The sequence below is a fragment of the Salmo trutta genome, chromosome 19 (assembly GCF_901001165.1).
Source record: "Salmo trutta chromosome 19, fSalTru1.1, whole genome shotgun sequence".
Classification (NCBI taxonomy): Eukaryota; Metazoa; Chordata; class Actinopteri; order Salmoniformes; family Salmonidae; genus Salmo; species Salmo trutta.
Genome location: NC_042975.1, coordinates 50,768,874 through 50,796,518, shown reverse-complemented (window position 1 = coordinate 50,796,518; position 27,645 = coordinate 50,768,874). Strand labels below are relative to the sequence as shown.

The window sequence follows — 27,645 nt, the reverse complement described above, 5'->3', positions numbered from 1 at the left end:
ACAGTCTCCATTCTACTCCTTCCTACCTTCTTCTTTGCAGCCCGTCCTCTGCTCTTGGTGAATTTGCTGTTGTTGTCCATGGAGGCAGCTCTACGTCGGGGGGACTTCCCGCTCTTACCTCCCTCGGGGTTCAGCATCCACCAGGAGCTCTTCCCTGTCCCCTCGTTCTGTACACGAACAAAACGACTGTGGAGGGACAGGTTGTGGCGGATGGAGTTCTGGGGGAGAGAGGGGGAAGGAGAGAGTTTTGATTTAATATCATAATAGACATTTGTAATAACACCATTCAGGCTTTCTGTCTTTAAACGTTTTAGGATATACTGTAAATTGCTAAAAGGAATTGCTCAAATAATGTCTGACCTCTGATTTCCAATGATGGTGCAAATTAGTTTTCCTCCACAGTATTCTTCCATTACAGAATCCATATCTACCTGACCTAATCTCCCCATAAGACAGTTGACGGTGTGATGTGTCAGTGTGTGTTTGAGGGGGCACTTCAACCGGAGACACCACAGTCCCAGCTGCTCAATAGGAGCTACAAAGAGGAGACATGACCTATTGGGCTTGAAGGTGAAAACTAATTTGTAATTTTTTCATACGAGGAGGAGGAGGAGGTGCAGAGTGAAATCAAAATAAACAGACCAGACAGATAGACTAACAGTACCCTGCTCTGCGCTGTATGTACACTCACACACACATCCTCCCTATTGATATTTTGTCTAGCCAGCTTTTTTCACTCACACCCAGACAAGACCTCGGTTGGCAGGGCCCCCTCTCTGGTGGGGCAGGAAAGGAGAGAGCGAGAGTGAGAGCGAGAGAGAGAGAGAGAGAGAGAGAGAGAGCGAGAGAGGGGCATGTGGGCAGAAGGACCAGGATGTGGTGGTATCGTTCAAACATTTCTGTAAATATTTGGCCTCCTGCACACAAACATACTGTTAACACAACAAATTCTCCAGTGTTAAAAATAATAATAATTAACACGGAGTGTTAACTCAACTGAAAGTGTTGAGTCTGTGAACCCATATAGACACCAGAACAGTATTAAATTAACACACTGCTTAGTGTAAACCCTTATTCAAAATATTTCCCAGAGTGCCTTGCCTTTTTTAGTAAATTGTAGAGTTACCACCCATGACCGTATTTGTTAGTGACAGAGACATGGTTTTTGGATTCATCCATTTTTGGTCCTGTAGAGTTCACTAAATGAGATCCTAAGTGAATATGTCATCATAAAACATATATGCAGTACCAGTCAAAGGTTTGGACACACCTACTCACTCAAGGTTTTTTTTTTTTTTTTTTTACTATTTTCTACATTGAAAAATAATAGGGAAGACATCAAAACTATGAAATAACACATATGGAATTATGCAGTAACCAAAAAAGTGTTAAACAAATCAAAATATATTTTATATTTGAGATTCTTCAAAGTAGCCACCCTTTGCCTTGATGACAGCTTTGCACACTCTTGGCATTCTCTCAACCAGCTTTACAGACATCCAAACAGAAAACCTGGAAATTCTGGGAAAGTCACAAATATTTTGCAACCCTACCTGCAAGCATCATTATGCTGGCTTGCATAGTTACAGTATGTGTAATTCCTATTAGAATCCAGCCAGAGTTAAGGCATCAGCATGCTTCAGTTCGGCTGGTGCTGAGCCGAACAAGTGTGCTCTCATACTCCCTTAAAAGGCCTTCGCCTGAAAAACGAGAAAAAGCAGCAATAGTACTGTTTGTCCATTTTGAGACGCCGTAGCCAGTATACACTTGCTTAAAATAGTCAGAATTAATCTTAGATAACTCAAGAAATTTGTCATACATTTTTACGTTTTTTTCCAAAGAGATCTTAGTTGTGCAATTTTACATCTAACTAAGATGTTTGGTGCAGTATTTTTTAAAGAAAACGTTTGCATGAAAACGAGTCGTCTCTTGTTGAATGACAACAAAGACTTGAAGAATCCCTACTGTTGACCAAGCACCGACGAAGGTGCGTAGACTTCAGTTCCGGACTTTGGCTTGCCTCTAGAATAAATGTTGTGTGCCCGAACAGCCGAGAAAACACTCACCAAAGTCTAAAATGAACAAAAACGTCACAAAATGTCATCAAAATATATGCAAATTCTACCAAACTGTTTCAGCTGGGAAGCATGCGGACGCATTTAGGATATCCAACAGCTGGAATTTTTATTCATCTGTAATTTAGGGTTAGGAATGTTGTGCGGAGACTACCTAAGACATTTAAACTGGAACAAACATTTCAGTAACAGCTACAAAAAACTGATTGGATTAGTTTAGATAAATGTATGTTATTTATCTTTGTGTATTATAAGATTAATCAATCAATCAATGCACAAACATAGATATTGAAACAAACAATTCCAAAAATCTACCTACAATAGATCATGCTGGGAAATATGATAATGATGGGCTGATTTTGTTTCAAAGTAATGTCCTAGTGAAATACGTATAGTATTGTGTTAAATAGCTTATTTTTTTAATGATAACATATTCACTTAGGATCTTACTTGGTGAAGTCCATAGGACCAAAAACAGATGAATGCCACAACCAAAAGGCAAGGCACTCTGGGAAATATTTGAATTAGTCTTTACACTAAGCAGTGTGTTAAATTAACACTGTTCTGGTGTCTATGTGGGTCCACAGACTCAACACTTTCAGTGTTGATTTAACACTCTGTGTTATTTCAGTTTTTGTTTTTACCCTGGAGAATTTGCTGTGTATATATTGAGTCTTCCTGTGTTAAAGAGCACTGATTTGTCTTTCTCAGTATAGTTTCTCTTCTATAACTACTACATCACCTTCAGAGGTGGTAGAAGGTAATATAAGAAGCAGCTCTTTCTATCTATGAAGGGATGGCTAGTTGAGGTGACTTGAGGACAAATGGACAGTATGGCGATTCAGGGTCTAACAAGTCAAATACCATGCCTTAAACCTTCCCTTACACCTAAACACAAAAAAAGCACAGATCATAATTTCCGAGACATACGTATTTGTCACTAAAGCTCCACTTAGCTTTACTGTACTTTATGAATGCCCAGCACCATTACTCCTAGTATTCAGGGTCTACTACAGCGTTTCCCAAAGTAGGTCCTCGGGACCCCTGTGGGGGGGCACATTTAGTTTTTTTCCCTAACACTACACAGCTGATTCAAATGATCAAAGATTGACGATTAGTTGATTATTTTAATCAGCTGTGTAGTGCTAGGGCAAAAACCAAAACGTGCATCCCTTGGGGTCCCGAGGACCGAGTTTGGGAAACTCTGGTCTACCATGTCAAATACCAAGCCTTAAACCTTAAAACATATGTCCCTCTAGCTTCTGGGGTTACAGGACAGGGCTCTGTGCAGTGGGCCTTTAATACACTTTAAGTATGGTTTGGGACCTGAGATGTTTTGAAACCAAAATCAGTAAAGGATCCATGTAGCCCTCCACCCTGACTATAACCTTGTTTACAATCTACAAAGATGTGCAGGTCTTTCAGGTATGCACTCTGAGCCAGAGATTAAGGTGCTAGTGCTAGCATTGCAGTGTGATTTAAAAAGAAACAAAATAGAGAGGAGTGTTTTCTTCAACATTTCAGTCACAACACACAACACACACCGCACACAAACAACCAATGGTTGTAATCCTCTTCACAATAGCTCTTAATAACACGTTTCCTGTAGGGCTCCACCCTGGTTCACCTGTACAATCCTTTACCGCCCATCTATCAACTCCCCCTCACACACACGGGCACACACACACACACACACACCCTAACCACATACACCATCAAAACAGAGAGAAAATATAAGCGAGAGATAAAGTACAAAGGTAAGGAAAAAAATTTTTAAAAGGCTTTCTTTCGTTTTTAAAGGAGGGCCGGGCTGTGTTACAAAAGACACCCAAGGAAATAGTTTCAAGAGCTCAGTAAATTGAAATAGTTCCCCACCCAAACCATTCCTCTTTCAAGGAAACAGCTATGAAGAACATAACTCACAAATAATTTAACTACTGTAGCTGCATATTACCTCAATTACCTCGACATCGGTGCCCCGCACATTGACTCTGTACCGGTACTCCCTGTATATAGCCCCGCTATTGTTATTTACTGCTGCTCATTAATTATTTATTATTCTTATCTCTTACTTTTTTCTTTTTTTTCTTGTTGGTATTTTCTTAAAACTGCATTGTTGGTTAATTAAGGTCTTGTAAGTAAGCAGCTCACTGTAAGGTCTACAAATGTTGTATTTGGCACATGTGACAAACACAATTTGATTATTTGACAGTCAGATAAGTTATAATTCACAACCACATAGCTGTATGTACTGTATAATCTCACCACCCAGAACCAAATCTCGCGGTGCATGTTTTCCAGTCACAAGAGACCCAACTTGGCTAGACCAGTGGGTTTTGTGAGGCAAGATCTGATTAGCCTGGATCTACTCGAAGGGGGTTTGAGTAACACTTTCTCTTCATGACTCACTTCCACTCTGTGTGTGTGTGTGTGAGTGTGTGAGTCAAATCAAATCAAAGTTCATTGGTCGCGTACACAGATTTGCTGATGTTATTGCTATAATGCTTATATGTCTAGCTCCAACAGTGCAGTAATACCTAGCAATAAAAAATAAAAATAAACAATACACACATAATCCCCCCCACAAAAAAATATATATAGGATGAGCCATTACTATAATACAGTATATACATACAGTGTAAGTGGGTGAAACAGTATGTAAACATTATTAAAGTGACCAGTATTCAATGACTATGCACATAGGGCAACAGTCTCTAAGTGCAGGGTTGAGTACCAGGTGGTAGCCGGCTAGTAACAGTGGCTAAAGTTCAGGGCAGGGTACTTGGTGGAGGCCAGTTAGCTGTTTAACTGTCTGATGGCCTGGCGGTGATACAGCCTGACAGGATGCTCTAAATGGTGCAGCTGTTGACGTTTGTGAGGGTCTTAGGGGCAAAGCTACATTTCTTCAGCCTCCTGAGGTTGAAGAGGCGCTGTTGCGCCTTCTTCACCATGCTGTCTGTGTGAAGGGACCATTTCATGTTGTCAGTGATGTGCACGCCGAAGAGTTTCTGACCATCTCCACCCCATTGATGTGGATAGGGGTGTGATCTCTCTGCTGTCTCCTGTAGTCCACAATCAACTCCTTCTTTTTGTTAATGTTGAGGGAGAGGTTCTTTTCCTGGCACCACTCCGCCAGGGTTTTCACCTCCTCCCTGTAGGCTGTCTCATCATTGTCGGTAATCAGGCCTACTACTGTTGTGTCATCAGCAAACTAGATGATTGAGTTGGAGACGTGCATGGCCAAGCAGTCATGGGTGAACAGGGAGTACAGGAGGGGGCTGAGCATGCAACTCTGTGGGGCCCCCGTGTTGAGGATCAGCGTGGCGGAGGTGTTGTTGCCTACCTTCACCACTTGGGGTCGGCCCGTAAGGAAGTCTAGGACCCAGTTGCACAGGGAGGAGTTCATTGGCAGCTCAATGTTGTTTTCCTCAAAGCAGGCAAAGATGATGTTAAGCTCGTCCAGGAGTGAAGCGTCGGTGTCCGCAACGTGGCTGGTTTTTCCTTTATAATCTGTGATTTTCCCTGCCACATATGTGTCTGAGCCATTAAACTGTGACTCAACTTTGTCCCTGTACTGTCGTGTGTGTACTTGTTCTTCTATCCTTGTAGGTACTTGAAATCCCCAAATGTCCCCACAAGGATAGTAAAACAAGGAAAATTCTCCCTAGTGAATACAAAGGCTATTTTAAGCTCAGGGGTTAGGTTTAGTGTGTGTGTGTGTGTGTGTGTGTGAGAATGGGTTGAGTTGAAGAAAGTAAGTGTTGGAGTAAGAGCTTGAAGAGGATGATCAATACAGTGGTTGTAGAGAATGGGAACCATGGTAACTAAGCCATGAAGACTGAAGATCCTCACCTGTTGAAACCTATGTGTCTTATGGGGGGAGGCGTTTCCCAGGAGGCTTAAATGTACACACGTGTTTGTTTTACTATCCTTGTGGGGACCAAACAATTGATTCCCATTCAAAATCTTTTTTTTTTTTAACCATAACCTTAACCCTAACCTTAACCCCAAATCACTGACCCTAACTCCTAACCCTAACTGTAACCCTAATTGTAACCCTAAACCTAACACCTACGCCTAAAATAGTATTTTTGTCTTGTGGGAACCGGTAAAATGTCCCCACTTGTTTGAATATTCCTTATTTTACTATCCTTGTGAGGACTTCTGGTCCCCACAAGGATAGTAAAACCAAATACACACTATGTGACCAACTTACTTTTTGTTTTGTTTTAGTAAACAGCAGAAAAAAATGCTGTCTTAAAATCAACGAAATTTGTCTTATTTAGTAAACCAGCGCTGGCTAAATATTAGACAGAACATAGGCTGGGTTATTTTGACCCAGCCAGTTGGGTTGGGTGAATAACCCAACATGTTTGGCTGTTGAGATTACCCAAACATGGGTTAATTTAACCATTAATTGGGATAAATACACTTTCATGCTAGGTTGACCCAGCAGCTGGGTCTTTTTTAATGTAATCCATAGGTTATTTTTCCCCACCCGTGAGAGTAAATGTCATTCTTGTTCATCATGTTAAGTTGGTACACTGCCAATGTAATAAAATATTTTTTAAATTACATATTCTAAAATAATATTAATAACATTAGTATTTACATATTGTATAAAAGTGGTAACTATCCCAACTTTGGGATTTTCAAAGGCTTTAAGAAACTCCTACAGTTGTGTAAGCCTCATTAAAGCTACAAAAACGGGCAGTTTTCAACCTTAACATGTGATAACCATACAACAGAACAGATAAACCGGAATGACTTTACTCTCACGGCCGTCCAAAAATAACTATCGTAATGCCACGCCCCATACTAAGCCACGCCTCCAATATACTGCTCTGTCCTGCTGGGTCATATCTCAATAACCCAGCGTCAATAACCCAGCATCAATAACCCAACCCTGTTCTTTTTAAGAAAATAACCCAACTAAGTGACCTAATGCTTACAATCCAGCAGTTCAGTCATCAAACAACGTAGTGTTTTTTTAGGGTAAGGGGCAACAGCACATATTAGGAAGAAAGAGGGGAGGGAGAAGAATAAAAGAAAGCTATAATTCACTACCTATTATCATTTATGTAATGGAGGAAAATAGAAAGTATTTAGGAAATGAACACAATTCTCCTAGCTACCCACAGAAGAGAGGAGGATACCACGGGGCGGCAGGTAGCCTAGTGGTTAGAGCATTGGGCCAGTAACCGAGGAGTTGCTGGATCAAATCCCCGAGCTGACAAGGTCAAAATCTGTTGTTCTACCCCTGAACAAGGCAGTTAACCGACTGTTCCCCGGTAGGACGTCATTGTAAACTGACGTGCCTAGTTAAATAAAGGTAAAAACAGACAACATATGGGTGTAAAGACAGAGGACAGAAGCTAAGGAATATAACAGCGAAAAGAAAGTTCCTGATTAATTAGCTCTATTTTGGCAACCCACTGGACACAAATGTCTAGTTTTGATTTGCATTCGATTGAGTTGTCAACTAACGTCTAATCAATAAAAATGCATTGGATTTAGTTTAAAAGTTGGGTGAAAAAAAGACAAACATTCCCGAAATTCCTTTACGTTGATTACTTTTTTGTTGTTGAAATGACATGGAAACAACGTTGATTCAATCAGTTTGTGCTCAGCGGGAAAGACATGGGCAGATTGACACAACCCCTCGCTTTGTAGCCTGGATCCAGTTCCGTTTGTGCTCGTCTTGTCTTGCCGACTCCTATAGGAACCAGGCTACTCTTTCTGGCCCTCTGTAGTCAGTCTGTCCCTCTCCTACCTAAACACACAGCCTGTACCATTACAGAAGACAACAAGGTCAAATTACAAGGACTGACAGACAGACAGATTAGACACACAGTCTGTCTGTCTCTGACACGCGCGCGCGCGCACACACACACACACACACACACACACACACACACACACACACACACACACACACACACACACACACAGTCTGTCTAGCCAAAATCTTCCCAGCACGCTATAGTATCAACTTACTGTTGTGATGCAGCGGGACACAGGGAACAGAGAGAAAGACCAAAACAAGACAGGCGACAGAAAACAAAACACCCACCCACCAAACAACCAGGGAATTTCCCAAAACAACCATGTGGACTGAGGCTGAGCTAAGCTGAGACACCCCTCTGTACATCAACCCAGATGTACCAGACCGCAGGATTCAGCATGGATACACACACACACACCCATGCACGCATGCACACATGCACACAGATACTGACTCTTGGAATGAACAACAATAGAATGATTATCCAAATGAGGCACAAGAATATCCATTTTGGTTTAGGATTTACAACAGCGAAATTCTTCCATGTTTACTCACTCACATCATGATTCATAATACAACAATGACCTGGGTGTTTCCTGAATTGCTCACATTCAGTTCAATCTATACTACACAACCTTTCTTCTCCATTCTCCCCCTTCTTATTGCAACTTTCCATGAATATGGATATATGGAACTACGGCTCAAATCCCAGTGCTAGGCACGCATTTTTTTGTTTTAAACCTTAAACATAACCTTAAAGGTTAAGTTCACCAAAATTAACATTTGGGTAGTTATAATGTATTTATTGATGTCCTAAAAATGTATTGTCTCTGCAGATCCTCTCAAGCTGTCAGGTTGGATGGGGAGCATTGCTGCACAGCTATTTTCAGGTCTCTCCAGAGATGTTCGATCGGGTTCAAGTGCGGGCTCTGGCTGGGCCACTCAAGGACATTCAGCAACTTGTCCCGAAGCCACTCCAGCGTTGTCTTGGCTGTGTGCTTAGGGTCGTTGTCCTGTTGGAAGGTGAACCTTCGCCTCGGTCTGAGGTCCTGAGCACTCTGGGGCAGGTTTTCATCAAGGATCTCTCTGTACTTTTCTCCGTTCATCTTTGCCTTGATCCTGACTAGTCTCCCAGTCCCTGCCGATGAAAAACATCCCCACAGAATGATGCTGCCACCACCATGCTTCACCGTAGGGATGGTGCCAGGCGTGATGTGACACTTGGCATTCAGGCCAAAGAGTTCAATCTTGGTTTCATCAGACCAGAGAATCTTGTTTCTCATGGTCTGAGAGTCTTTAGGTGCCTTTTGGCAACATCCAAGCGGGCTGTCATGTGCCTTTTACTGAGGAGTGGCTTCTGTCTGGCCACTCTACCATAGAGGCCTGATTGGTGGATTTCTGCAGAGATGGTTGTCTTTATAGAAGGTTCTCCCATTTCCACAGAGGAACTCTGGAGTTCTATCAGAATGACCATCAGGTTCTTAGTCACCGTCTTGACCAAGGCCCTTCTGCCCCGATTGCTCAGTTTGGCCGAGCGGCCAGCTCTAGGAAGAGTCTTGGTGGTTCCAAACATCTTCCATTAAAGAATGATTGAGGCCACTGTATTCTTGGGGACCTTCAATGCTGCATACATTTTTTGGTACCCTTCCGCAGATCTGTGCCTCAGCCCAATCCTGTCTCGGAGCTCTACGGACAATTCCTTCAACCTCATGGCTTTTATTTTCCTCTGACATGCAATGTGAACTTAGGGACCTTATTTTTTATTTAACTAGGCAAGTCAGGTAAGAACAAATTCCTATTTACAATGACGGCCTACCCAGGCCAAACCCTAACCCGGACAACGCTGGGCCAATTGTGCACCTCCCTATGGGACTCCCAATCACGGCTGGTTGTGATACAGCCTGGAATCGAATCAGGGTCTGTGGTGACGCCTCTAGCACTGAGATGCAGTTCCTTAGACCATTTACAAAAATGTCTAAAAACCTTTTTTTGCTTTGTCATTATGGGGTATTGTGTGTAGATTGATGAGGGGGGGGGAAACTATTTAATCAATTTTAGAATAAGGCTGTAACGTAACAAAATGTGGAAAATGTCAAGGGGTTTGAATACTTTCCGAATTTACTGTATATCCATCGTTTTTGTCAAAATTGCTCAGGCTCTGTAAATTTGGTTGGGGATCATTGATGGACAATGATATTTAAACCTTGTCTCAGATTTTGTAAGCAGATTTAAGTCAAGACTGAGACTAGACCACAAAGGAACACTCAACACCTCTTGGAAAGCCATTCTGGTGTGTCTTTTGCATAAACATTTGTGTAATTATCCCGCAGGAAAAAAAACTATCCCAGGGTTTTCAGAAGACTGATGTGGGCTTTCCTCTAACTTTTTATCTAGGGTTTGCTCCTCTTATATTTATTTTGATCCTAACTAACTCCCCAGTCCCTGCTGGTGGCAAGTATACCCATAACATGATGCTGCCACCCACAAAAAAATATGACAAAAAATCAAATTTTAGATTTTTTAGATTACATTTTATGTCAGGAAAATTTGAAAAATACAAAAAAAGGTAAAAGGGGGTGTAGACTTTCTATAAGTACTGTATATCCCAAAAACAGTGCCCAAGAGGTAAACTCCTCTGTAAGAGAGGGCCGTTTCAGGCCCCTCCGAAGGCTGTCACCCTCACCATTATAAATAAACATAATAGTCCCAATGATCTGCCAGGAAAGCATTGAGGGTGTTTGCCCAATGAGCAAAGAGCATGACACCCTTGCCCGAGTACATGTGCAACGTGCGTACTGGACAATGACAGGGACATCTTTCTGGGGAAGGCGACAGGCGAAAAGAAATAGGCTCCAAGGTGCGACAACGAGAAGTCAGCCAAGGGTGGGGTTAGGTACCTTAACCTGAAAAACCTTGGGGCAGATTGCGAGCATGAGCAGTGGTTGGTAGAGCGCAGTCAAGACACAATCACTTTAGGGATGCCAAGGGTAGTAGTAAAGAAAAAGACTGAGGAATATTACATCTCCACGCTTCTCAGCGGCTAGTAGCTGCTGTGAAAGGATCTTAAGCACAATAGACACATCGCAGGATGAGCCAAAGGCTTAGAGACTGGGCGTAAGCGATGTGCCTCCCCTAGAAGTGACATATTCGTTTGGGATAAACTGTATTACTGTCGGGGCCTTGGCAGGCCCGAGAAAGAGGCTAGAAGAAATTACAACATTTTCAGGAGCATAGCACCCTGGAAAACAGAGGAACGATCTGTTTAGTCATACCATTTTTTTCAAGAAAATGCATCAACTGTAAAACAGAGAGCATGCCTCGTGGGGCTGGCACTAATATTCCCTCAATTTTTTGGGGGGCATAGCAAATTTCATGTCTGCTGAGTGCTAATTTGAACATTGTGAAAATTCTGTGAAACTTCCGGCGCGCGTTTACTGTGAACACTGAGGCTACTGTGGCTATTTGATTATAATGTAGGCCTACCAGATTGGCCTAACATCAAAAACAATCGAGAAAAATGCATCCCATGACATTTTAACATGGAAATAGCTGCTCTATCATTCAGCCTACAGTAGCAGCAAATGTGTGGTGTTCAATGTAGGCCTACATTCCATGAGACTTTTGAAAAAAAATAACATGCAGGGCTTGACATTAACCTGTTTATCCACTTGGCCTTCAAACAAGTAGGTGATTGAAAATGTTGTGTTGTTTGATGTAAAAAAAAACATTATGTACAATTATTTTTTTATTCCCATACCATTATTACAAAGAATCAGAAAAATGATGCTACCCTCTGCCTATTGGCTACTTAGCTTATTCAAGACTTGTTGCAAAATACAACACTGCCCCTTTAAGCTCTTTACCGGACTTGCTTTTCAAAAATACTAGAAATGCACACATTCTGTGCTCTTGAAGGAAGCAACCACTCCCCCATTGTTGACTAGAAATTAGCTATAACTGGGCTAATACTCACTAACTGGCAAAGAATATGATCAAATGTGCACAGGTGGCTACATGCAGCTCTCGCTTTGATCTCAAAACAAGCGCATCTACTCATGACACTCATGCTGTCCAGTTCAAAGTGAATGGCACAGATTCATATATGGCAATGGATATTTGCATTTAGGCCTACTGCAGCTCTGGTTGGTTATGGTGCACCGGTCTGTGTAGAGTACGGGCCTGACAGGCGCTGCATGGTCAATCTGATGCCTGCATTGGCCGTACAGCATTTATGGTGATTTGGCTTTAGCAGAAGTCAGGGCATTCATACTTCTTGTGCTTCGCCGAGCAGCGGGCCTCTGGAGGCCTGGCCTCTGGAGGCTTCGCAATTGTGTCACACCATTCACACGGCGCCTCCGACCACATTTTCGGATCAAGCACAAATTGGCTTTGAGTCGTGCATGTCAATGGAATAGAATCCTACTCCAATGAGCTCTGTCTACAAGAAAATCTCTTAGCTTAGTTCATTTTGTTTCAGTATGTTACATTGAAAGTGCCTACAGTGGTTGCTCCACTAAAAGTTTTGCGATTATGCTGCGGGACTTAGGTCATTTGTGGTTTTGTACGCTACCCTGCGTCACTACTTCATTGCTCCAGACCAGTGCAAGGGGGAGTTAGAGCACTAATTATGCTTTGGGTCCTACTGTGTCTCTAACTGATAATGAATGGGCGACATAAACCTAAATAGAAACTGATAATTGTGCACGACTTCAGTATTACTTACTAAAACTGTTGTTACACTAAGGTCTTTATTATTTTATTGTGTTAGGATTATTTTGTTCTTACTGTAGTACTGTAGCCCACTCCTGACCGGTAACATTGTACAGAGCCACTAGCAATGTTCTAAGACACTGCATAGCAAGCTGTGTTGCTACAGATGCTGGTTCAATACCCGTGCTGGCGTAGACTGGGAGACCCATGAGATGACTGTAGGGTTATGGTTTCTCTCCCTCTAAAAACAGAAATAAATCATTCCAAATAACAAACTGGCTTTATTTACAAATTAGTAACAATGTCTCACCCCATGTTCAAGAATGGCCTTTTTCTCACTAATTTTACATTATTTGAAAACAAAATCATCTCCAAAATATTGTTATTTTTTAAACAAAGAGATTATTATTATTATTATTAATTTAGAATTATGTAAACGCCCCTTTTTATTCTCACAGATATATTATTAACCCTGTTATTAGCAGGACAATATATATTGGTCATATTGGTCATGGCTCCCGAGTGGCGCACAATGAGATTGCCTTGTAGTTCTCCAGCTGTATCCACTGAAACAGCGGTGGGCGCATGAGGTTCTAGGAACGAGGGCAGGGGGCACGGGATGGGCTGCAGAGCCACGCACAGAGGACAGACCTAGTCCATGGGGAACAGATCAACACTTTAAGGGGTATTGCACTAATATGGCGCTGACTAGGGGAAACGTTCCCGCTGTTCTTAGTGCCAGTCTGCACGTTCAAACTAAAACAATGTAACTAATAATGGCGTGAAAAATGCCCCGTAGATATGAATTCGGAGGGCAGATATTATTAAATATTAAACCATTAGACCTCTCACTAAAGGCGTCACTCAAAAGTTGACATGAAAAGCACACATTTGTAAATCCCAAACTCTAAAAGTAATTGGAAAGGTAGATTCAAATTATTTGTGACATTATGGTTAAAATAAAGAATGTAAACAAGATGTAAACAAGATGTTGTGTTTTTATTTACAGTAGTGATGGACAGCTGGTGGCATTTTGAAAACAGGTTTTCAAACACTTGTAGCCGATTAGCAGGACAATAGACTCTTTATAGCCCGGCTACTGTAGGTGTGAACATCCCCCTACCCGCAAAAAACGACATTGCGACCAAAGAGAACATACCAAATGGACATTGTTTTCATCAAGCCAGCTTCTTTCTATGGTTCTACCCATTCCAGGATTAGGACCGTAACCACGAGAGGACTTGAAAATGAGTCGGAGCTGAGAGAAATCACCAAAACTAAAGGTATTTTGATTTCAGTGCATTTTCTTAAAAAAAAATATATAACCTATCAATGTGTAGGCATACTGTGTAATAAAATGGATAATTAAATAAAAGTTAAATAAATAAAATAAAAATGATTATGTACTAAAAACGTGAATGTGTTTTTGCAGAGCATACAAACATGCCGACAACCATCCGTGGAGATCAGTGGACAAAGGGCTGGACAACAGGCCGCACCGAAAAAAACACATCGTTACCAAGAAAGTGGTTAGTTTTGCTAGATTCTTAAAATGTGTATGCAGCATTTGTGTGTTGGAGTCACTTTTAACTCTTAATTGATCTACCGTTTCTATCATAGGCCACTGTAATCGATGGGGGCTCAGGGCGATACCATTCTGCTCATCTGATGAAGGTGCACATTGATCAGATTCAAACGTTGAAGACCGAGATCGAGTCATTGAAGGCAGACCAGCAGAAAAAGAAACATTATCGGGGGGGAGAGATACGGGCGACAGCTGATGCATTGGTCCAGAGCCAGGCGGCATTGGCGGAGAGACAGGCGGAGAATGACGTGTTGAAGAGGGAAAGGAACGAGATGGAGTCACAATCCATGCAAGGCACACCTGTGAGCTCTGGAACTCCACCTCCAACAAGCCGAGTCAACATACCTGGCGGGTTCATCAGGTCGTCGGTTCACCCTGACATTTCCATTCCTTTTCTGACAACAGAACTTGACCAACTGGGCCGTCCGGACCGTTATGCTGTTCTGCTATAGCCTAATAAACAAATGCAGGTGGCTTATATCTTCAAAATGCTTTAAATGCATTATTTTTCAAATGTAAAAGCATATACTGTACAGTACTCTATTTCTTTAACAGCATCTTTATGCTTTCGTTAATAAAATAATGATGAAAATACTTTTTCAAAATGCCGATGTTTATTTAGTTATGGCTCCATACTATGGGAATAAATTACAAAAATATTGGAACAAAGTTGTCTAATGAAGGTAAACAAATTGTTGCTTACTGGAAAATAGTCTTTCAAACACACACGGTCACGTTGTACAGCGCCATTATGGCTATTAGCAGGGCTATATTTTGGCCTTTATGGGCGGTGCACAATTGGCCCAGCATTTCTCTCCCTCTAAAAACAGAAATAAATGTTTTTAGAGGGATGTTTTAATGTTTTATTTTGGCCTTTATTCAGATTACAAATCGCTCACTTTCGTTTTCATTATGGGCTATTAGCAGGACAATATACCTTTACCAACACCTTTTGATACTTTGTGGATGGGGGCTCCCGAGTGGATTGGGGCTCCCGAGTGGATTGGGGCTCCCGCAGTGGATTGGGGCTCCCGCAGTGCAAAATGCATTGCTACAGATGCAGGTTTGATACCCGTGCCGGCCGCCACCGGGAGACCAATGAGGCGGCTTTTGGTTTTAATTTAGAATCCTCCAATCCCCTATATGTAATTATTGGCGGAGAGTCACGTCATATTTTTAGCCTACAACTATTTTAGCACCATTGCGCTGCTCTAAGACAAGCATGGGGACTGGTCTTGATAAATCAATTTGATTTTTATCTTCACTGAATCTCCGTTTGGGTATTGGTTAGACTACAATTAGGGTATATACCCTTAGTGTAACCTTTATTTAACTAGGCAAGTCAGTTAAGAACAAATTCTTATTTACAAGGACAGCCTACTCCTTCCTCCCCGTTGGGGAATTGAACCCCAGTCTCCCGCATGCCCGCACAACACAGGGATTCTATAGCTAAATAGCCCAGTACTGTAGCCAACTCCCGTCCGTCACGTTGTACAGCACCATATTTTCCATTCCATCCTAACTGAAACCTAGAGGGTTTTTCATTTTTCTTGGAATAGAAACACGATAATATTAATCAAATGAATTAAGCAACATTTCTTAAAATCAGTCCCATATACAATTTTTTTTGTTGCAATTCTCTAGTACAGCCACTATTGAAGGCTATCAAATGCTTCTCAAAGATGGCCTCTGGTGGTCAAACTAGCACTAACTAGCATTAATGGTACCAGTGGTTGACACTTAAATAATGTGCCATAGAATTCTGCAGCACCATGCAAGCTGTGCCGCAGCACGCTGCAACTTTTAAAGGATGAACCACTGTAATATTGCATTAATTTGAGCACAATAGCCACAGCAGAGTGAAACGTTGACAGTGTTAACTAAAGGGGAAAACTATCGAAAGTTGAGTGAAGTTCAATCTCGCGCATCTCTGCATGGGCTGATATTTCATCTGCGTCGCAGTCCGAAGGGGAGCTGCGAGCCCGTGAGCAGCATAGAGCGAACGCTGGTTGGCACTATTTTCCAAGAGTCACGGGCCTGTCTTCCCCTTCTCTCACCGGCTATGCCCAAAGGGCTATAGCATCCGGGTGAGGGTAGAGAACTGCTTAGTATGCTAGGGTACAAACCCTGCATGATGATAGCAGCCAGGACTGGTCGTGAGCAGGGTGTAACTGCCAACTGGAAAGTCACTGGTCATCGAGGGGCTTGAAGATGAGGGGGAGGTCCTCTTACCGTGCTCCGTGTAGACGGAAAAGGGAGGATAGGTAACATAGAAGGAAAAGCATACGGCATCACCCTATTTCATGGGTGTGTCAGCTCTCCCACGCCAAATGGCATGGTCACCGTTTTGAGGGTGGGGTCTTCCAGGGCCCTCACAGGGTCATAGCTTTCCCCGGCTGCAGCAAGTCAGTCCGGATAGATGCGGGAAGTGGTCTCTCTCGGGGCTGCGGCATTACGTAAGACGTCAGGCAATGTAGCCAAAGGAAGAAGGAAATGACTGCGGCGTAGTATTCCTGATCCTGGGCAGTAGGACAGCTAGCTGACTGGTATGCCTTGGACCTGCTCAATGGAGGGTTGTCAAAGGCAAAGATATAACCTCAGCCGCTCACTCCCGTAAGAGGGGAAGGCAGAGCAGGTAATGAATGGTCTGGTGGCGTGAACCAAACTTTTTGTGGACTCGGGAGTACCAGACAGCTGTAGTAATAAATTACTATACCCAATTGATCGCTAGCTCAATGGAGAGTGTTCTCCATAACAGAGCCAAGTCATCTTTGCCATATAGAGGGAAAAAAAGCTCCCTCAGAGCCCCGTAGAACGGGGAAGCGAATATGGCAGCGCCCTCCAGGGGGAAAACTGGAGCGATGCGTCTCAGAGCTGGCTTGACTGTGATTGTTTGTGCAATGACAGTTATAGGCAAAAAGGCCATAGGCAAGGGGAAAATGGCCACAGTGGATGGCGAAAGACAGATTGTCGTCCTGCTCCATGTGTCTGTGAGACCGGAGGGAGAGATGATATGCTGACTTCTGCCTCTGGCTGAAAATCTAACAACGCGTCGGGGGGAGAGCCTGAGGGAGGGAGGCACTCTGGGGGAACAAAAAATACTCCATTATCTCATGTGAGCATGGACATTAGGTGAGCTGCTGCACAGAGAACAGGGTTTTGATCTAACGAAGCCCTGCCTTCCCGCTGTTGCGAAACACAGAGAGCGGAAGGGGTGGCAAACATTAAACCCAAAGAGAGAGAGTAGTGCAGGGAGCCATGGGCTTTGCACTATATCCTCTTCAGCCACCTGGGCTGTGCCCCCTTAGGAGAGTTAGAAGAGCAGAACCCTGATGCGGCTGCAGCGTAGGACTGCTTAACTACATGTTTGATCTGTGAGGCGGGGGCGAGATGCAGGGGCCGGCAGAAGTTGAAGGCTTCGTCTTCTTTCTTGAGCATGTTACACTTCTGCTGCATGGTGGCGACAGTGGGCCCGAACAAATTCTTGGGTGTCAAATTTTAAAAACAAGAAAACTGTGCCGTCTAGTTTGCTTAATATAAGTAATTTTAAATTATACTTAAGTATATTTTTGCAATTACATTTACATTTTGATTCTTAAGTATATCGAAAACCAAATACTTTTAGACTTTTACTCAAGTAGTAGTTTACTGGGTGACTTTCACTTTTACTTGTTTTTCTATTACTTTTACTCGGGTATGACAATTGGATACATTTTCCACCAATGGTGCAGAGGGTTAGGCCTGTAATCATATTTGTACTTTGTATTTGTAATTATTATGGATCCCCACTAGCCGCTGCCAAGGCATCAGCTACTCTTCCTGGGGTCCGGCAAAATGAAGTCAGTTATACAATTTTAAAAACATTACTATACATTCATAACAAATTTCACAACACACTAAGTGTGTGCCCTCAGGCCCCTACTCCACTACCACATATCTCCAACATAAAATCCATATGTACGTGTGTGTATAGTGCTTATGTTATCGTGTGTGTGTATGCATGTGTCTGTGTCTATGTTTGTGTTGCTTCCATAAGGTGTATTTTAATCAGATTTAAAAAAATCTGATTCTACTGCTTGCATCAGTTACCTGATTTGGAATAGAGTTCCATGAAGTCATGGCTCTATGTAGTACTGTGCACCTCCCATAGTCTGTTTTGGACCTGGGAACTGTGAAGAGACCTCTTATGGCATGTTCTTGTAGGGTATGCATGGGTGTCTGAGCTGTGTGCTAGTCATTTAAACAGACAGCTTGGTGCTTTCAACATGTCAATGCCTCTCACAAATACAAGTAGTGATGAAGTCAATCTCTTCTCCACTTTGATATGTATATTATAAATGTTAACTCTCGGTGGACATCCAAGGGCCAGCCGTTCTGCCCTGTTCTGAGCCTATTGCAATTTTCCTAAGTCCCTCTTTGTGGCACGTGACCACACGACTGAACAGTAGTCCAGGTGCAACAAAACTAGAGCCTGTAGGACCTGCCTTGTTGACAGTGATGTTAAGAAGGTAGAGCAGTGCTTTATTATGGACAGACTTCTCCCCATCTTAGCTACTGTCGTATCAGTATGTTTTGACCATGACAGTTTACAATCCAGGGTCACCCCAAGCAGTTTAGTCACCTCAACTTGCTCAATTTCCACATTATTTATTACAAGATTTAGTTGAGGTTTAGGGTTTAGTGAATGATTTGTCCCAAATACAATGCTTTAAGTTTTTGAAATATTTAGGACTAACTTATTTCTTGCCACGCATTCTGAAACTAACTGCAGCTCTTTGTTAAGTGTTGCAGTCATTTCAGTCTATCACAACACAGGGCGAGACCCAGATGCAGACACAGGAGTCAGATGGTTTGAGTCTCAAGGGGCTGGCAAGAGGCAGGTCGAAGACAGGCAGAAGTTCATTAACCAGGTCAGAGTCTAAAAGGTACAGGGCGGCAAGCAGGCTCGAGGTCAGGGCAGGCAGAATGGTGAGGCAGGCGAGCTCAGTGTCAGGGCAGGCAAAAAGTCAGAACTGGGAGGACTAGAAAAACAGAGACTAGGAAAAAGCATGGAACAACACACTGGTTGACTTGACAAGGCAAGACGAACTGGCACCCAGTGGCGAACCCCAGTGGCTTGTCAATGTTGATAGACAACAATAATGTTTTCACCTCTTCCACTTTATGGAATTCAAAATTACAATGCTTGTCTTTCATAATTTGGTCAGATATACTTGGATGTGTAGTGTCAGCGTTTGTTGCTGGCATGTCATGCCTAAGTTTGCCAATTCATCTTAATTAAAGTAGTTGGCAATATCTGTCAAAGTCCTGACCAGTGAAAAGGGTCATTTGCCATAGTAGTATGGTCTGGGTGTTTGGGGAATGTGTTCTAGTTTTCATTTTCTATGTTCGTTTTCCAGGTTTGGCCGAGTGTGGTTTCCAATCAGAGGCAGGTGTCTTCCGTTGTCTCTGATTGGAAGCCATACTTAGCCAGCCTGTTTTCCTTTGAGTTTTGTGGGTGGTTGTTTTCCATTTAGTTGTGAGTACCTGACGGAACTGTCTGCTGTCATTTTTGTTTAATTTGTAAGTGTTCATTTTTGCATTAAACATCAAGATGAACATATTCCACGCTGCACCTTGGTCTACTCATTTTGACGCCTGTGACAATATCAGTCGGTTTAGTGATGAATGAGACATCTGATTCAATGAGTAGAACGCTATAGCCACGAGGCTAGTGGGGCGTTAGCTAGCTAGCAACTACCTCGAGGTGAAGATGTGCTGTAGCTAGCTTAGTGCTGGCTGAAGGAAACCGTGTGGTGGCAGAGTTAGCCTTCAGATAGTGAAGGAGCTGTGAGGCTGAGACGGTCGGTTCAAACAAAAGGGTGAATGTAGGTTAAGCTAGACGAGAGAAGGTGAGCTAGCAATGCTACCGTGTTGCAGGTTGAGTATGCTAATGAAGATAGCTTTCTTCTTAGTGAGCTAGCCAAGTTGACCTGAGTCTAAAATAGCTACCAACTGAAACTGAGAAGTAGAAAAGCAATTTCTACACCAAGCAAAAACCTTGCGGTCTTTACTCACTTCTAACAGGGTCTGAAGACCTATGCAGTGATGTCCTTCACGGTTCACTTGTGAGCAGTTAAGCAGGAAAACAGGGATCCAGTTGTGCTGAAGAGAGCTAGAGAGTAATGCTCTTCAAGAGGAAGAGAAGTGAGAATAACAATAGGGAGGGAGAGTGGCTCCTTCGAAGGAGCATCGATAAATCTCAGAGCTATTTCCCAAAACCATTGTTAGTAAAGTTGCACCTGAAAACTCTCATGATTTACTGACTGACTCAGACTTCTCGTAGAACGGAAGAGGCGATATAGACACGCCTAGTGCCCAAAATTAATGACGTATGTCGCGCAGCAAAAGTTGAGTGGGGATGAACGGATTGGTTTCAGTCAGTTCAGTCAGTCGTCCTAATGAGCCATCAGCCCTCCCCAGCTAGCTTATGCTTATGGCTAGAAATATCAGCGACAATTTGAAACTTGTTGCCGAAGTTGGGACTTGGGAGTTTTCAGAATCATTCGGTTTTTATCGGGCTACAAAACAATAAATGTGCTTTAGCTGTCACCCTGGCCTGATATTAGCTACACTATTCTAGCTACTTCCCTTTAAGTTACTGCAGGACAGCAGTGCTGGGCAATCAGGACTCGGGAGCGAAGAATTCACCCCGTGTTGTTGTGTTGCAGGCTTGCAGCGCAAACTCTCCCCATTGAGCAGTAAACGGTATCACGTGACATCCAGATGGTTACTACCAATATTACAAGTTATTTCTCGTGCAGGCTGCTATTCAACTCTAAATATAATCAAGTGGGATGGAATAAATTGGCCATGTACGTTAGCTAACACCAGCGACAAGTGATCCAGCTGCCCGGTGAAGCAAGTGCAACTGCTACTCAGTGGGAAGCAACTTATATATACAGTCATTGGAAGCAACAATGGGAAGCACATAGAATTAGGAATCAAAAAACTAGAATGGACATGAATATTCTTATGATGGGATAAAGGTCAGCCATTTTGGTCAGGGAGTTGGTCAACTGTGGTTTGCCAGTACTGTGATAAGATATTGTTGCCAGTGCTGTGAAAAGACAAATAATGAATATGAAGAATTGATCTGCACTGTATGTTTGTTAGATAGCTAGCCAGACAGTTTTAGAGGAATGATTCCATTAATTTTCAAATTAACTGGCAATATGCCAACATGTTGATGATAGGACTCAGACAAGTTATAAATGCAACAAGTACTGATATTGTATCATATAATAGTACTCACAGCTTTCCAAGAAAGCAGAAATGTAGACATGTATGGTCTGTTTACATCAGTTTAGGAGGCTATTTATACAGAACATTTGTATAAACCCATATAATTGTATGACAATATTTTAGGTTGACAATAATTCTATTACCTAATTTCTAAAATATCACATGCTTTTTATTTTCCTGCATAAGTAAAAATCTGGATTATGCCTCTAATACCATTCATTCCAATTAGACAATATGGCTGCCATTTTCACCCCATTCTGGAACGTTGCTGGTTTACGACATAGAGCCTCTAGTAATTTAAAAGGGTCTCAATGGGGAAGCACCTCGATCCAAAACCATTGCACTAGTCATTCACACCAGCTTGTCATTACGTTAGCTAATTGGCATGTCAAGGTGAAATCCAGATTCCAGTAGGTGACCAATACAAGTAATTTTTTCCTTTGCATCTAGAAATAAATATCACTTATTTTACAAGTTGTATCTAGCGCCATGCTGCTGATGTTGCTAGCTGGGAACTAATTGAAACAAATCCATTCTTCCCCACCTAATTCTCAGCTGCGTGACATACGTCATCAATCTGGAGAAGGGTGCAATTCGGGGCATTCCTGCATGTGGGCATTCCTGCATCTTCATGAACCCCATTTTATACTTATATTGGTACATTTTTAAGCTAGGACAGGCAGGAGGTGGGGTGCTCCAGTACATTAGGTGCCATTAATGGAAAATAAAGTTGGATGCCAGCCGCCAATAACCCCCACAGAAGAAGGGGCGGGGGCAACAACGGTAGCTAGCTAGCTAGCCGTACACCGGTACAGTGTCCTTCACCCCCTCCTGTCGGGCACTGTTTTCCTGCAGTTCAATTAAAGGTGTTCAAGACACTGTCTACCCTAAAAGGACACTGTCTACCAGCGAAAAAACTAAGATAATACTTTTGTTTGCCTTTTGACCCATGTTCAATAGTGTCACACGCATGAAGATGTGCTCAAGAGTGGGGGGAGTTGACTACAAATACAAATGATCTAGAATGTCATTGTATGCTTTAGCATTAAGATTTCCCTTCACTGGAACTAAGGGGCCTAGCCCGAACCATGAAAAACAGCCCCTGACCATTATTCCTCCTCCACAAAACTTTACAGTTGCCACTATGCATTGGGGCAGGTAGCGTTCTTCTGGCATCTGCCAAACCCAGATTCGTCCGTCGGACTGCCAGATGGTGAAGCGTGATCACTCCAAAGATCGCATTTCCACTGCTCCAGAGTCCAATGGCGGTACACCACTCCAGCTGACGCTTTGCATTATGCATGGTGATCTTAGGCTTGGCCATGGAAACCGATTTCATGAAGCTCCCGAAGAACACTTCTTGTGCTGATGTTGATTCCAGAGGCAGTTTGGAAATTGGTAGTGAGTGTTGCAACCAAGGACAGACAATTGTTACACACTACGCGCTTCAGCACTCGGCAGTCCCGTTTTGTGAGCTTGTGTGGCCTACCACTTCGCGGCTGAGCCGTTGTTGCTCCTAGACATTTCCACTTACAGCCCTTATATAGTTGATCGGGGCAGCTCTAGCAGGGCAGACATTTTACGAACTGACTTGTTGGAAAGGTGGCATCCTATGACGGTGCCATGTTGAAAGTCACTGAGCTCTTCAGTAAGGCCATTCTACTGCCAATGTTTGTTTATGGATATTACATGGCTGTGTGCTCGATTCAGCAACAGCTGTGGCTGAAATATCCGATTCCACTAATTTGAAGGGGTGTCCACTGTCCACATACTTTTGCATATAGAGTGTATGTTTATATTCGGAGCTACATCCATGGTAACAAGTATTAAATGACAATGGCATTCATACTCTACAATATGGCGTAATAAAAAATTCTTAGCGTGTAAGAAAACCATTTATATCTGTAACGTCTGCCTTCGGGAAGAGAGGACCAAAACGCAGCAGGAATGTGGATGCTCATCTTGAATATTTATTTTAAATAAAGTGAACACCAAAACAACAAAACGAAGAACGACAGTTTAACAGGCTATACTTAGTACAGCAGTGCTAAAGACAACTACCCACAAAATACCAAACCAAACACACACCTATATATAGGACTCTCAATCAGAGGCAACTAGAAACACCTGCCTCCAATTGAGAGTCCAACACCCAATCCTAAACATAGAAAAACTAGACAGAACGTAGAAATACATACAAAACACAAACCCTCTGCCACGTCTTGACCAAAACTAATACAATTACTCCCTCTGCTGGTCAGGACGTGACAATTTCAGATATTACATTTTTTCTTTATTTAACTAGGCAAGTCAGTTAAGAACAAATTCTTATTTTCAATGACGGCCTAGGAACAGTGGGTTAACTGCCTTGTTCAGGGGCAGAACGACAGATTTGTACCTTGTCAGCTTGGGGATTCTAACTTGCAACCTTTCGGCTACTAGTCCAACGCTCTAACCACTAGGCTATGCTGCCGCCCCAGTCTAAGAAGGGTATCTATACTTTCAAAGACATATTCAATGTAAATGGACTCCTCAGTTTCCAGGAAATCTACCACTGTTTTAATGTCCCAGGTTCATTATTTTGTCTTTACCTTCAACTCCGCCTATCCATGCGAGCCTTTAGGGTCCCCTGGGGAGCAGAATTAGCAGTACACCCATTGGTCAAACTTCTAACGGACAGACACCCCTCAAAAGGAGTTGTACTCTACTTATAGATAAAATAATGTCATTAGATCCAATAGTGAGGTTGCTTTGTGATGACTCTGATTTGCACTTGTCAGAGCGCCAACAGAGAGTGTGGTTGGCAGGAACCACAGGCTGCTAAGAAAATGATTGTGTAAAGGTGGATTCCACCTCATCCGTTACCATTGCAATAATGGCTGCTCACATTTAACTCTCCACGGCCAGGATGCACAGGGCCAAGGTGTCCACTCTGGACACATGGAAAAAAGCAGCAGCGGACATTTCTGAACTCTTAACCAACGGGCCTTTACATCCATGAATGTGTATTAATAATTTGTAACTATTTCTGAGGCTATATGTAGTGTTCAGTAGATTTACTATGTAATATTCATTTATTTGCTTTTATCATATTAATGATTTAAAAAAAATATATCTATAAATGTATTGTGTGAATCCTCTGAATTTAAATAATAAAAAATTCAATAAATAACAATAAAAAATGAATGCATAAACTTAACATAACTTGTTTGCGAGCTTTATATTCTCAAAACATCTTTGTAACAACATCATTGCACGCCGTGCTTGAAAATGAAATCACAGCATCTGAACTACATCTAATATTAGCAACAATCAAGTTGAACAAAGAAGAGATATTACTCCCTAACCAAGCAAAGAAGAGATATTACTCCCTAACCAAGCAAAGAAGAGATATTACTCCCTAACCAAGCAAAGAAGAGATATTACTCCCTAACCAAGCAAAGAAGCTCCTCTGTGTTTGTCCCTTTAACATCCCATCCAGTCAGACAGGAAGTTAGCCCCTAACTTTCATGTGTGCCACTTCAGGCAAGAAAACTTGTCAAGGGTTGAGGGTGGAGGAGGGGAAAGCAAAGGGATAAGGGAGGAGAAAGGGAAAGAAGAGGAACAAGGAGAGAGGCCAGCAGGGTCAGCATCCGACCACTTAATCCAGCAAGGTCATGACTGTCAGTCCTCCTGTAAAGACGGCTGCCCCCTAAGACACATTCACACAGCAAAGGAGGTACTCACACACAGCTAAATAAATGCTCTGAAAGTGAAATGTACACTATTGTCTGTGAACAAATGAGTCCCACTGTACTGGTGTTAAAATAACACTTTCGAAATTGTTCAATATTTAACGCTGTTGCAGTGTTGCCCATTGTAATCTTAAAGTGTTCAAAGAAACTCGATTGTGGTGTTTGCAGAGCTCTACTGTAAAGTAATACGCAACACCTACAGTGTAAAACATAACACTTGATTTAGAGTAAACTGGACTCACTTTGCTTGTACTGACTCTGTTACACTTTCCAGTGTAATAAATTAAAACCTGTAGTTTTACAGTAAATAATTTTTGGGTGTTGTTTGGTGTAAAGTATAACTTGCATATTTCTCGGTGTTCCTTTTCTTTTTGAGTAAATTGTAGAGTTAACACCCATGAATGTATTTGTTAGTGACAAAAACATGGTTGTTGAATTCTTTCCTTTAAAGCTGTAATATGCAACTTTTCAGGCAACCCTACCAAATGCACATAGAAATGTAAGTTATCGATCTGTAATTCTCAATGAAAGCGAGTCTAAAAAACTGGGGATCTGTTCTTTTTGAGCTATATCTATGCTTCCCGATCTTAAGTTTCATTTTTACGTCTTTTACTTAAGGTTTTGCACACCAGCTTCAAACAGCTGAAAAACCAATATTTTTGGTTAAGGAAAAGATATTTCACAGCGGTTTAGGTTGGTACAATAATTCTCTACACTATTCACTGAATGGACAAAACATTAGGAACACCTTCCTAATATTGAGTTGCACCCCCCCAGGAGCATCCAAATTAATTTGATCATCCTTGAGATGCCACTACATTTTGATTGTAGTCCACCTGTGGTCAATTGCTCGGGCATGATTTAGAAAGAAACACACCTGTCTATATATACAGTTGAAGTCAGAAGTTTACATACACCTTAGCCAAATACATTTAAACTCAGTTTCACAATTCCTGACCTTTAATCCAAGTAAAAATTCCCTGTCTTAGGTCAGTTAGGATCACCACTTTATTTTAAGAATGTGAAATGTCAGAATAATAGTAGAGAGAATGATTTATTTCAGCTTTTATATCTTTCATCACATTCCCAGTGGGTCAGAAGTTTACATACACTCAATTAGTATTTGGTAGCATTGCCTTTAAATTGTTTAACTTGGGTCAAACGTTTTGGGTAGCCTTCCACAAGCAGTTGGGTGAATTTTGGCCCATTCCTCCAGACAGAGCTGGTGTAACTGAGTCAAGTTTGTAGGCCTCCTTGCTCGCACACACTTTTTCAGTTCCAATACCTTGACTTTGTTGTCCTTAAGCCATTTTGCAACAACTTTGGAAGTATGCTTGGGGTCATTGTCCATTTGAAAGACCTATTTGCGACCAAGCTTTAACTTCCTGACTGATGTCTTGAGATGTTGCTTCAATACATCCACATAATTTTCCTACCTCATAATGCCATCTATTTTGTGAAGTGCACCACCCCCACAACATGATGCTGCTAACCCCGTGCTTCACGGTTGGGATGGTGTTCTTCGGCTTGCAAGCTTCCCCCTTTTTCCTCCAAACATGACAATGGTCATTATGGCCAAACAGTTCTATTTTTGTTTCATCAGACCAGAGGACATTTCTCCAAAAAGTACGATCTTTGTCCCCATGTGCAGTTGCAAACCGTAGTCTGGCTTTTTTATGGCGGTTTTGGAGCAGTGGCTTCTTCCTGCTGAGCGGCCTATTAGGTTACTGTGAATATAGATACTTTTGTACCTGTTTCCTCCAGCATCATCACAAGGTCCTTTGCTGTTGTTCTGGGATTGATTTGCACATTCGCACCAAAGTACGTTCATCTCTAGGAGACAGAATGCACCTCCTTCCTGAGCGGTATGACGGCTGCGTGGTCCCATGGTGTTTATACTAGAGGTCGACCGATTATGATTTTTCGACACCGATACCGATTATTGGAGGGTCAGAAAAAAGGCCGATGCCGATTAATCGGACGATTTTAAATAAAACATTTGTAATAATGACAATAACAACAATACTGAATGAACACTTATTTTAACTTAATATAATACATAAATAAAATCAATTTAGCCTCAAATAAATAATGAAACATGTTCAATTTGGTTTAAATAATGCAAAAACAAAGTGTTGGAGAAGAAAGTAAAAGTGCAATATGTGCCATGTAAAAAAGCTAACGTTTAAGTTCCTTGCTCAGAACATGAGAACATACGAAAGCTGGTGGTTCCTTTTAACATGAGTCTTCAATATTCCCAGGTAAGAAGTTTTAGGTTGTAGTGATTATAGGAATTATAGGACTATTTCTCTCTATACCATTTATATTTCATATACCTTTGACTATTGGATGTTCTTATAGACACTTTAGTATTGCCAGTGTAACAGTATAGCTTCCGTCCCTCTCCTCGCCCCTACCTGGGCTCGAACCAGGAACACATCAACAACAGCCACCCTCGAAGCATCGTTACCC

The 27,645-nt window shown here is 42.1% G+C and overlaps 1 protein-coding gene and 1 long non-coding RNA gene across 2 annotated transcripts in view; one reads left to right on the top strand and one right to left on the bottom strand.

Annotated features, from left to right (window-relative positions):
- LOC115154939 (forkhead box protein O1-A) overlaps positions 1–27,645 on the bottom strand; it is an 85,895-nt gene that overhangs the window by 9,163 nt on the left and 49,087 nt on the right. Inside the window, exon 2 of the mRNA XM_029701661.1 lies at positions 27–218. Within this exon, the coding sequence (XP_029557521.1) occupies positions 27–218 (192 nt within the window). The remainder of the gene's footprint in view (positions 1–26; positions 219–27,645) is intronic.
- LOC115154941 (uncharacterized) lies at positions 3,513–14,414 on the top strand. The gene is made up of 4 exons (XR_003867973.1): positions 3,513–3,832; positions 13,786–13,853; positions 14,003–14,099; positions 14,191–14,414. It is a non-coding gene; the product is annotated as an uncharacterized LOC115154941 (long non-coding RNA).